This window comes from Ascaphus truei, chromosome 3 (genome assembly GCF_040206685.1).
Source record: "Ascaphus truei isolate aAscTru1 chromosome 3, aAscTru1.hap1, whole genome shotgun sequence".
NCBI classification, from domain to species: domain Eukaryota; kingdom Metazoa; phylum Chordata; class Amphibia; order Anura; family Ascaphidae; genus Ascaphus; species Ascaphus truei.
The window spans coordinates 325,866,555-325,879,522 of record NC_134485.1 but is presented as its reverse complement, the minus strand read 5'-3'; the positions used below and the strand labels follow the sequence as shown (position 1 = coordinate 325,879,522).

General features: G+C 46.0%; 1 protein-coding gene across 1 annotated transcript; it reads left to right on the top strand.

Annotated features, from left to right (window-relative positions):
- The first annotated feature begins 1,088 nt into the window (after positions 1–1,088).
- On the top strand, positions 1,089–11,443 carry LOC142489845 (extended synaptotagmin-1-like). The gene is made up of 9 exons (XM_075591345.1): positions 1,089–1,265; positions 2,879–3,019; positions 4,290–4,466; positions 4,866–4,948; positions 7,302–7,400; positions 8,424–8,555; positions 10,118–10,223; positions 10,444–10,493; positions 11,264–11,443. Exons 1-9 carry the CDS (start codon positions 1,248–1,250, stop codon positions 11,295–11,297), a joined length of 840 nt encoding a protein of 279 aa, XP_075447460.1. The 5' UTR covers positions 1,089–1,247; the 3' UTR covers positions 11,298–11,443.
- Positions 11,444–12,968: the final 1,525 nt, after the last annotated feature.

Sequence of the window (12,968 nt, the reverse complement as noted above, 5' to 3'; positions counted from 1 at the left end):
CCCCTCGGGCTCCTCTTTCCCCCAACCTCAGCAGGTTGGGGGATATGTCCCCGGCATGTTTTCGCGGCATGCCGAGGAAAGTCCTGTATTCTCTGGTGCTCCATATAGTGCACTACCTCGCCCTTGTCACCCGCCCAGATACCATCTGGAGGCGGGTATTTTTTGGGAACGAGGGCGAGAGACCCCGGTGGAAAGAGCTCTATTCAGCTTTGGTTCCCCGTCCCGCAGGGGATTTGAGTTGGAGGGTCCTCCACGGTGCACTGAGCACAGGAGAGTATTTGGCACACTTCACAGACTCCCCCGCCGCCTGTTCTTTCTGTGGCGAGCGGGAGTCCGTATTTCACATTTATTTGAGTTGCGCCAGACTGCAGCCCCTCTTGTCCTTCTTGAGGAGCCTTCTCCTGCAGTTCTGGTTAAACTTCTCACCTCATCATTTTATTTTTGGGTGCCCAGTGTCCCGAGACAATAAGCCTAGGGATCTCCTAGTCAACCTGCTCCTGGCAGTGGCTAAGGTAGCCATTTACAAGACCAGGAAGCAGCGTTTGGAGAGGGGGGTCCCAACGAACATCGTGGCAGTGTTCCGGGCGCTGGTGCACTCCCGTATTCGGGCAGAGTTCACGTACGCCGAGTCCGCTGGTACGGTTTCGGAGTTTGCCTCCCAGTGGGCGTTAGGCGGGGTGCTCTGCTTGGTATCCCCCATCATGGGTTCTTCTGAGTTAACCCTTCTTTTTTAAGTGCACTTTTTACAGTGCACTTGTTGATTCCCTTATATATTTGTTTGACTGGTTTTTCTTTGTTCTACTTGGCAACAAGTAGAATTGCTGTTTAACTGAATTGGCCGGCTTCGCCGGCCAATCAGTATTGAACCAGATCAAAATAGGCTGGTTCACTTCGTTGACTCATTCAGAAAGCGGAAACCAGCACACGCCGTCAGGAAAAAGTTTATTTGGCAAACTCAAATTCGCCACTTTCATGGCCAATTCGCCACTTGTGGCGATTGGCGACAGGGTTGCCTGCCTCGGGCTTACAGTCTAAAGGGAATGAAAGACAATGTTACTGTGCTGGGTGAGCGGGTCTCCTGGTTTCCTCATACAGAATTCTGTCCCCTCTCATAGGTGAAAGATGATGACCGCCAGCACTCTTTGGGCTCTCTGTCCCTCCCGCTGGGCCGCCTCCTGTCTGCTGACCACCTGATATTAGACCAGTGGTTTCAGCTGGAGAAATCCGGATCCAGCAGCCGAATCTACATGAAACTCGTCATGCGGGTAACAGTGTTAACACCTCCCAACAGACACCTGCAGAGGATTGCCCCATTAAACACCTCTACTTTCCTCCGAATGAGAGCCCAGCAATGTTAAGCCCTCCTCAGCTTGAGATCTGCAGAGCATCGAACCATTTTGCCATGCAACAAACTTGCACCATTAAATACCAGCCCACGCCAGAGACCCACCCCATTAATCACTTCCCTTAATTGTGCAACACAGTTAATGAACCTTCTGACAAAGACTTCTAGAGCAGTGCACTACTAGTCTATCAGAGGCCATCCGAGCACCCCAGAATGTGTTCCTCTCCCACCAGACGTGCAGGGCATTACACTATTGACACTTTAAACACCGAAATGTCTAAAGTTACCCAAAGCCCCTCAAGCATTTTGAGAGAGGGTTATCTGATCACTGTTATGGTGCTTTATCATGATTCCTCTCCCAGATGCCCCATGGCACTCTTTTGTGCCTGGAAGAAGGCAGTCAAAATGTTAACTTGCCTACATCTGGTACTAGCAAGACATCACTTTTCTGCCAAGGATCTGAGAGCTTTCCATTTTCCTATGACCCACTGTCACGGTAGCTTATGACAAGATATAATGAACACCAAATATCTGGGTTGAACTGAACGAGGCTTAGATATAATAAAATATATTTATTCCTTTAAAAAGGTGAACACAGCAATATAGTACAATTAACAGACAAGAAGGTAACACTTACTTAGGGTTGGGGGATGGAGAAGTATCAGCTAGCAATTCTCCAGCAATCCGGTGACATTCCAGGTGGAATCCGAAGCACAACTAAAAACTGTAGGGTTGACACAGTTTATATACCTGTGTAACCCTATTCTTAACATTGAATACAGACTATTGGTGAACAATTATCTGTATCCAATCCCTAACCTGGAGACACAGATTAACCCATGCCCCCCAGCTAATTAGCCCATGTGTACTGGGACTCTATGGGTAGCCCCATAATTAAATCAGGGGCGACGACAAGTCTATCAAATGAAGTATCTGCATTGTTTGTAGGTTTAGACATAACACTTATAAACCACTCCAGTTTGATGATTCTCCACCCTCAGGTAACAATTAGAGTGGCAGAGTCTGTTGATTAGTACTTGATCTGTTGATTAGTACTTAGTGTAAACAATCAGGCAGTTAACTTTTGATCACAGTGCTTAGGCTCAATCAGCCGGCTGCCCTTCATGACCTATTAGTATAGCAGATGGAGTCTGCATTTTCAGGGCAGATACAAAAAATACCATACATATACACTTTAATATCTACACATATTAATAAGTTCCATTCTGGTGGGCTCAGTGGGTCGACATTTGCCAGTTCTTAATGCCTACAGTGACTCCACATATTGGCCAAATATCAACTCTCTGCGACCTCCAGAACTGGAGATACAGAAATGCACTTTAAAACATCTTTAAAATACAGGATTATAATGAAACATGGGAACAGACATTTTCATGACATGACAAGGTGTAAACCACCTTCCTGGACCGCAGTCCAGTTATCCCCTTGCCTCCCTGGTGAGGTCAGGGGGTGGCCATATGGGGTGCAACCCCTTTAATACCGGGCCAACCCCCTCTTCCTCTACACCCACAGATTCTGTATCTGGACCCCACTTGCCCGAGTGGAACCCCGGATCCAGAGAGCCCCATGGTTGAGGAAACTACAGTCGGATCCAGTGTGGACATGCCACCCAAGCCCAAGAGAACCAGCCCTACTAAGAAGTTTGCTAGTGAGGTAACCCTGGAGATTTAATCACATGGATAATTTTGCAGGTAGTGGCATCCGTCAGGAGAGTGCTTAATACATTCGTATGAATATATATAAGTTGTACATAAATTTTCAATAACGGACTCTTAAAATAGACTTGTGGGATCTCCTGAAAGAGGGAACTAGTGAAGTCACCCAGACGAAGGGACAGGTGAGGTCCCCCGAATTCTTGATGGTCCATTAAGAGATATCACTGCCTGCAAAAGAATCCATAACTAATACGCCCCTACCAACTACACTCCTGAAGAGTAACACCCATTATGGTTATGAACATTGTATTGTTGGGGGGGGGGAACATGCATGTTACATGGTCCGAAAAAACCCCATTGTTTTTATGTACAGTGTTTTTGTCACAATGTATAGGGCCAAAAGGACACCAAAACGAGTTGTGTCTGTACATTGTCCTAGTACCACAAAGTCTGTTTATCCATGCGCTTTTGATTTTAATTGTACTCTCGAAGTTCAAATGTGACCATAAGTCAAGCTCCAAGATGGTGTTCTTTCTGTTATATAAACATTTAGAGAATCACATGGGCCATGGTTCTTTTACACTCTACCTGATGACATGGGAATGGTCATGTGGAGCAAAAGGCATTACTTTGCTCATATTTTCTTAGTGGGTTGCATCACGTTTTGCTCTTCATGCCCTTATTTTTTCCTTCATGTTTTCTGTGTTACGTTAAACCGGAGAGGCATAGAAATGTCTCTGGCTAACTCGGGGAAACTGGAAGAGGCACACGTCAATAATAATGTAAATTTATTGTCCGCGTTTTAGTCCCCAGTTTGACCTTTCTCAAGACTGAGATCAATGCGAACTCAGCCCTGTTATATACTCTGTACGCCGTTTGTGTCAACGCAGAGACAAGTATGTTTTGATGCGCTGCTCCATTTTATGGAGCACAGTGCATGGTGTTGGAACCGTTTCTTACATCTGGTGCAGTACAGCACGTCTGTGCTGGTGGATTATTGACATAATGAGAGAAGAACGGCACAGAGAGATGCAGAATGTGATGCATCTCATTATAATAAGTGCACCATGTAATCCTCCTACTGACACTGCTAAAGTCACAAGCTGGGCCAGACGGGGTAATATCAGAGCAACGTATTTTGATAAATTGACGCGGGATGAAAATGCTCCAGTTTTTCTCCAAAATTACCTTGGTAGACAGACCCCTCTATCTACAAGTGTTTGCTTTGTTCGACATCCTGCGTGTATAGTGACACTGTATCTCTGCAGAGCGTGCTCCGTGTGTTCCTGCTGGAGGCAGAGAACCTGATTGCTAAAGATAACTTCCTTGGTGGGATGATGAAAGGGAAGTCAGACCCTTACACCGTGATACGAGCTGGGGGCAAAAGCATGCACAGCAGAGTGGTGAAGGAAAACCTGAACCCACGTTGGGAGCAGGCCTTTGAGGTATAACACATAAACCTATATATACACAAACACTCACAACATAAGTCACACAGATACTGTATATAAACTGCACTTGTATGCACACTGAGCTTGGAGGATTCACATATAAACAGATACATACATCCTCTCAGAAAGCAGAGTACCAGTAACACATACACATGTCTGTGAATTCCAACCCAACTTTGATGCCAAAAGGTTTTCATACAGATAAATTATCGTATATATAATATACTGACATAAACAGGTGACACATACATAGCATACACAACTTTTTTTATTTTCACTTTATCAAGTGTGCTCCCACACATCAGTCGCGTGATAAATATACAAGTCATGTATGTCACAGGCAGAGGCTCATATCACTGTAGGTAATCTCAGAACAGCATGTCTTATCCCCAGGTTTTGGTCACTGATGTTCCAGGACAAGACATCGAGTTTAAAGTTTTTGAAAAGGATCTGGACAAGGATGATTTCTTGGGAAGGTCAGTATCTGCTTAACCTGTGGCCTGCTGACTCTTGTTAGGATTTATCCTTAGGCGCTGACCCGTGCTCTTGCTTACCAGTGAGCCCCTGCAGCCGCAATGAGAGAGCGGCTTTAGCAGGGGCTCGCGCACGCTTCCGCAAGCGTGCGGAAGCGTAGGTCTTGGGAAAATTTTAGATTCAAGCGCTCATGGGAGCGCAGGGCCGGTCACGTGAGTGGTTCACCCAATGAGGGTGAACCAGCTCCGTGACATCACTGGCCCACCCCTTGACACGCCCCCGGACGGCTGCTGCAACCCTGGACGCAGCCTTGGCTCTGTTATTCTGCAAATGCGTAACTCAAGCCTCTGCTGCTTGGAAGTCGTCCAATATGCTGTGAGGCTACAGATGGAGTATCATTCATTTGGCGGCATGGAACCTGCAGCTAACCGTAGCCCGATCGCAGCTTCCCCATGCCCATAAACTCAGTATGGGGAGATGTGGGATAACAGAGGTCATGTGATGAGGAGATGTGGGATAACAGGGGCCATGTGATGAAGAGATGTGGGATAACAGGGACCATGTGATGAGGAGATGTGGGATAACAGGGGCCATGTGATGAGATGTGGGATAACAGGGACCATGTGACGAGGAGATGTGGGATAACAGGGGCCATGTGATGAGGAGATGTGGGATAACAGGGGCCATGTGATGAGGAGATGTGGGATAACAGGGACCATGTGATGAGGAGATGTGGGATAACAGGGGCCATGTGATGAGGAGATGTGGGATAACAGGGACAATGTGATGATGAGATGTGGGATAACAGGGACCATGTGATGAGGAGATGTGGGATAACAGGGACAATGTGATGAGGAGATGTGGGATAACAGGGACCATGTGATGAGGAGATGTGGGATATCAGGGACCTTCTTTATGGAAGTGCTGCCTGTTTTTTTCAAAGTTTCTTTGGGTGTACAGATGTTTGCCCTCTCCTCCCGCAGTGATTTGCAGCTGACTGACTCACCGCTTGGACAGTTGCGTCTGACCCTGTATTACCCTGCAAAGGAGGGCAAGCTTGTGGCCGTGATACACAGCTGCAGGTAACTTACATACAGATGTGTACATACAGCACATTGCACTCACAACGTACTGAATATGATGAGATGTGGGATAACAGGGACCATGTGATGAGAAGATGGGAGATAACAGGGACCATGTGATGAGGAGATGGGTGATAACAGGGGCCATGTGATGAGGAGATTTGGGATAACAGGCACCATGTGATGAGATGTGGGATAACAGGGACCATGTGATGAGGAGATGGGAGATAACAGGGACCATGTGATGAGATGTTGTGGGATAATAAGGGTCATGTGATGAGGATATGGGAGATAACAGGGGCCATGTGATGAGGAGATGTGGGATAACAGGGGCCATGTGATGAGATGTGGGATAACAGGGACTATGTGATGAGATGTGGGATAACAGGGGCCATGTGATGAGGAGATGGGAGATAACAGGGACCATGTGAGGAGATGTGGGATAACAGGGACCATGTGATGAGGAGATGGGAGATAACAGGGACCATGTGATGAGATGTTGTGGGATAATAGGGGTCATGTGATGAGGATATGGGAGATAACAGGGGCCATGTGATGAGGAGATGTGGGATAACAGGGGCCATGTGATGAGATGTGGGATAACAGGGACTATGTGATGAGATGTGGGATAACAGGGACCATGTGATGAGGAGATGGGAGATAACAGGGACCATGTGATGAGATGTGGGATAACAGGGACCATGTGATGAGGAGATGTGGGATAACAGGGGCCATGTGATGAGGAGATGTGGGATAACAGGGACCATGTGATGAGGAAATGTGGGATAACAGGGACCATGTGAGGAGATGTGGGATAACAGGGACCATGTGATGAGGAGATGGGAGATAACAGGGACCATGTGATGAGATGTTGTGGGATAATAGGGGTCATGTGATGAGGATATGGGAGATAACAGGGGCCATGTGATGAGGAGATGTGGGATAACAGGGGCCATGTGATGAGATGTGGGATAACAGGGACTATGTGATTAGATGTGGGATAACAGGGACCATGTGATGAGGAGATGGGAGATAACAGGGACCATGTGATGAGAAGTGGGATAACAGGGACCATGTGATGAGGAGATGTGGGATAACGGGCCATGTGATGAGGAGATGTGGGATAACAGGGACAATGTGATGAGGAGATGTGGGATAACAGGGACCATGTGATGAGGAGATGTGGGATCACAGGGACCTTCTTTATGGAAGTGCTGCCTGTTTTTTTCAAAGTTTCTTTGGGTGTACAGATGTTTGCCCTCTCCTCCCGCAGTGGTTTGCAGATGACTGACTCACCGCTTGGACAGTTGCGTCTGACCCTGTATTACCCTGCAAAGGAGGGCAAGCTTGTGGCCGTGATACACAGCTGCAGGTAACTTACATACAGATGTGTACATACAGCACATTGCACTCACAACATACTGAAGCCTTTGATATCAATCTCCTATGGTAAAGTAAAACGTGGGTTATTCAGTTAGAGGGCTACATATTTGTTGTATATTTGGCAAATAAAATGTAAGTTGTTTAGTTTAATATACATATATACGTGTGGGTGTGTTCAGCCTGCGCGGGAGAACAATGGATATAAATACCAAATGTTTTTGCCTTTTCTGTTTTATTACACCACCATCACACTGGTGATGCACTGGTTTGCACTTACAATTTGGAGTATAGAAAATGTCCAATTATAGTATTAGCTCATGTGAAAGAAGAGCTATTTATACTGTATAGCAAGCGATATATAAACAGCAAATAAATCCGTTTTTCCTTAAAGATAAAGTCAAACTATCCCTACAGTGAGCAGTAAATATTTAATGGGTGAAACATTAATGGGTTAAATATGTAAGATTTGATGCTTGTTTTTCCTTGATTTAATGTATTTATTATAAAAGACATCTCTCCTCCAGACCCATTGAATGTATCAGTGCCATTATTACATTGCGGTGCTATTTGGTCTGTTGGATCGCACCTTTAAAATGTGCTGTCGATGGCAATTGGAGTTGACTATTTTGCAATACGGCCACTTTGTAAGCCGGTTTCCCGGGAAATTAGATTTCATTTTCTCATGTGCAAAAACATACAGCATAAATGCTGGCATTGCTGGGTCACTGTCACTGTACTAACTTAATACACAGAAATCCACAATTTACACAGTGTGAAGTGCCAGTCTGCATGCATGAAATGTTTGTATTAGCCCATTAAAAGGTGCCTCTACAACCAAATGACACGAAGACACAGGCGTTCACACAAACATACATGCATGCTAACACACATGTACATATTGTAAACACAGGCACACACATGTCGATGAGGTTTAACAAACGTCAGATGTATTCATTAAAACGCCCTATATTTTCTGCATAACTAGCTCTTCCTTTGCTTTCTCTCCTGTCAGTAAACTGTGCCTCTCCTCCGGGGAGCCTCCCGACCCTTACGTGTCTCTGATTTTACTGCCGGACAAAAACCGGTGGACCAAAAGGAAAACCGCTGTGAAGAAGCGGACCAGCAACCCGGCGTTCAATGAGAAGTGAGTCCCACACTGCTCCTAACATGCATCTAATGAAATGTCCAACCTTACCCACATCACTCTGTGCCATACTGAGGGGTTTCTGTCCTGCCTGTCAGTCTGATACAACACTATAGAATAACGAACCTGTACTATTACTCAAGGTATGGTACTGCACACCAAAAAACATTATCAATGCCAAAAGTCATAGGAAAAGGTTACCGGTTGCTCCGCAGAACACAAGAGCGCCACCTGTAGACAAATGTGGGTGAATCTCCAGGCACCCAACTTGGAGAGCCTTGACATTCATCAACTTTTAATCAAGACCCCTGTAGGAGGACGCGCACAGAGGTATGCAAGGGAGACTTGTTAGGGTGAAATTAAATAAGGCTTTTATTGCGCCTGTTTCCTTAACATCAGAAAATCATCCAAACAAGGGGTCAAACAAAGCTTCTATTCACTTGAGAGTATTTCTAGTGAAACTTATTCAGTCCACAACTCCCTTTAGATAAGCATGTCTCCCAGCCCCAAACATATATCTTGATATGAGCAGATATACCAAAAGTCTTATAAAGGAAAGTCTTATCTGTTTCTTGTAGTTGGAGGGAAAGTCTTCTCTGTTCCTGGGTTGCTGCCTTTTTCCTCAGGTTTTGTCAGTATTCAGTTTTAGAGGTGCTTTCCCCTGTGTCTTGCAAGCAGCTCTGCTGTTTCTTCTGGCAGGCTCAAGACATCTGTCCCCATGGTCATTCTCACAACTTGTGAGACTCAGGAACAATCTCACTCCTTGTCTCAAAAGACAGGTTTTTCTAATAAGTTAATCAGGCAGCTGGTGTCGGATAATTGACTACCAGCAGTTAACCACCACACTGCTGGATTAGAGGCATATTTCCTGAACAGTGTTAACTCCCCATACAAAGCGGACACTTCTAGATCGTAGAGATAATACAGTGAGTCCTCGCTTATCTGACACAATGCGTTCCGCAAATCCCTGTCGGATAACAGATTGTCGGAAAGCGGAACCAATTGTAACCGTTGGCGATTTCCATCGGATCCGCGACATTTGCGGCGAATAATGCAGTTTTTTATTGCATTAGCTGCCGTCGGAAAACATAACGTAGTAAAGTGAGGACTACCTGTAATGATAATAACTTTATTTCATATAACGCTTTTCTCCCAATGGGACTCAAAGCGCGTCACAATTGCTCACTGAGCCACTCCTTCAGTGATCTGGCCAAGGCAATAAGGCACCTAAGTTAGAATTCACTAAGCCGCAATGCGGGACCTCGCACCCAATCTGTCATTAACTGCCATTGACTTGAGTGGCAGTTAGTGCCAGATCAGGGTGCGATAGGCTGCATCACGGCTTAGCTAATCTCGGTGTTGGGCCCATATTTACGAAGCGATTCCATAAGACACCGCCCAGCACCGGAAGACGGCTGCCAACCCGTTGGTAAATATGGGCCGCAGTGTTTTAGTCACAGGTTGGTGCACATGACTTGGCAATGATCCCAAAGCTGCGGTACATCCCATGGATGACGGGGAATGTGTACAATATACAGTACACCGGGTTATTGTCCCTGCAGATTTGAGTGGGATCTGCCATTGGAGGAAGCAGCAAAAAGGAAGATGGATATCTCAGTGAAAAACAGTGTGTCCTTTATATCAAGGGAACGGGAGCTGCTTGGAAAGGTGAGGCGCAGCCCCTTCACAATTTCTACACCTATCAACTGCACCGACCCGCTAACTTCATGCTGAATTGTCATATGCACAACATATTACCGATCTCTCTCTCTCGCACTGAACATGTAACATATAATAATGTGGCTTCTCCCCGTTACCCCGTGACACTCTCTGGGACATACTGTTCCTTCGTCATGCTGATGACTTGGGTCTCCCTCTCTCTTTGCAGGTTCACATTGATCTTTCCCAGGTGGATCTGTCAGTTGGACTGACTCAGTGGTGTGTTTTGTAGCACCTGTGCTTGTGTCTCTCTGCGCACACGCAGTTACTCACAGTCACGTGCCCACATGCACAAGCGGATAGCCATCCACTGGCACAGACACGGTTACCCGGCCATACACGCCGAACACTGCTAAGCACGCACACATTCACACAGCTGCCCCGGCACAGATATGCTCTCACACTGAGAAATAATCAGCCTAGCACATAAACTAAATATTGATGTACCTTCATTTGCAGTCATGATGTTTGGTACTTCCTATTTATCCCCTTAGGTAAAGGGAAGCATAGATAGACATAGTGTGTTACAGACCCCAGTGGCAATGAAGAGTCTAATGCCAGCTAGGATTGGGGAAAACAAGGTGTTGCCTATTTTACAAGAGGGTGACATCCCCGTCATTGTATCAGTTCAAATTTATAATGTAAGGTTTGCATTTGAAGCCTCTAACACGTCCATGTTTTAGTAGTAGATAGCTTTGCTTTTGATGGCATAATACTTTTCTTATTCCGTGCTGACGATGCACACAGCGTGCACATCTCATTTCACAGGCACAATGCGTCCCTCACCTGATGAGCTTACACTCTAATGTTGGTGTTTGGAGCACAATGAGATAAGGACACTTCCCTAGGCTCACAAGTTGCTGACACTGGGATTTGACTGCTGTTCCCGCGTTTTACCTGCGCTACTTCTTCAGCTTGCAATGAACGCCTGGAAAAGCCATGTACCTCTTGTGACCGCGCCGCTTTCTCTCACATTGGTTTTCTGACAGGTACAATCTGAAGGATGAGAAGACCAGCATGTAATGGCCTTTCCCAGGGATGTAACCGTGTGTGGGCGAGCTCTCCCCCTCCCAGCAATGCTACCTGCTGGACCCAGGATCCTAACCAGGGATGGTGTGAAGCAGTCGTCTCTAGCAGAGAAACGGTTAATAAAGAGCCGAGTGGAGACATATCTGGGACCTGCTTGCCTCTGCTGTAACATGTTTTGACCCCTTTGCTGCCAGATTGGTGGCACTCCTGGCAGGAAAGTGGTTAATCTCCCAGAAAGGTTGCAGTGGACGGGGGCAAAATGTCCAGGCAAAGCCACTCAGTGCTGCCCCTAGTACTGATTTCTACACCACACACACATACAGTATATACACCTGCATGTACAGAGGCATATATATGCATATTTATACGTACACGTGTGTGTATAGAACAGTCACCAAGAGGCAGCAGAGCTGGGCAAAGGTTTGAGCTGCTGCCAGTGGTCCCGCTGTGGACAAGTACAGCTTGTGATCTTTGGTTTATTTACATTTGCAGCCGCTTGCATCTCTAGTGCCGTCCACGCAGCTGCAGGGTAGAGCCAGTGTCACGTGACATGATGATGTAATCCTATGTTTCACACCTTAGCGCTTTATCAGTGTGTGATGTTCAGCCACAGCCTCCAGCACTGCTTTATACACACGCACACGCACACGCACACGCACACGCACGCACACACACGTGTTGACAAGTTCACGTGTATACTTCAACTATTGCAAATAATTTTGCTTAGACATTCAACTACACCAGGTGTAGGCAACTCCAGTCCTCAAGCGCCACCAACAGGTCAGGTTTACAGCATATCCCTGCTTCAGCAGAGATGAAAGACTGCGCCATTGATCGAGCCACCTGTGCTGATGCCGGGATATCCTGAAAACCTGACCTGTTGGTGGCCCTTGAGGACTGGAGTTGCCCACACCTGATCTATACACACTATCAAACATATGTATGTGCGTTCATGTGCACACGCACAAACACTCATATACATACACTGTCGCACCTAAGTATGCATGGGCATTGCTACACATAAATATATACATACACATAAATTTACATATACATTATCAAACACGCATGCAATCATCTATATACACACACTACTACTCGTACATATGCATAGACAATATACACATCAACATACCCACCCTTAAAAACGTCTTTAACATTTTCAATTTTAGCAAGTTTTTTTTTATCTTCCTTTTTTATTTACACGTTCTATGCTTGTTTGTCATTTTATAATTGTGTGAAAATGTGTTCCTTGCTTCTTGCCTTAAGAGAGATCTAGAAGAGGTTTAAAAACAAACAAAAAAAACCATAATCAACAATATCCCATTATTTTCAATGGGGAAATCCCTGCTAAGCAAAGGTGAACAGTTGAATTGTCACAGTATTTTTTAAACGTTTCAGTGTTATGTATAGAGCTTGCACGTTCTGTATCGGTTTGTGTCCCAGCTGTTAGCTGGCGATGTCCGGTTGGAGGGAACCTTCCTATCCGGGCTGTAAGGGCGCAGAAATCACGCCAGAAAGATGCAAAGTGTTAAACATTCCTTAACCCCTCCAGTGCTGGGAGGGTCAGCAAACACACTGCAAAGCAGAGCGAGGACATTCCTGAGAAGCGCTTGCCTCGGCCTAAGCACATTTCACCCCTTTTGCTGGTGTCAGCGACGCGAT

Coding starts and splice junctions, on each gene's coding strand:
- LOC142489845 (XM_075591345.1), top strand. Junction 4,949..7,301: donor AAGGATGATTTCTTGGGAAG/GTCAGTATCTGC, acceptor CTCCTCCCGCAG/TGGTTTGCAGATGACTGACT. Junction 8,556..10,117: donor AACCCGGCGTTCAATGAGAA/GTGAGTCCCACA, acceptor TTGTCCCTGCAG/ATTTGAGTGGGATCTGCCAT.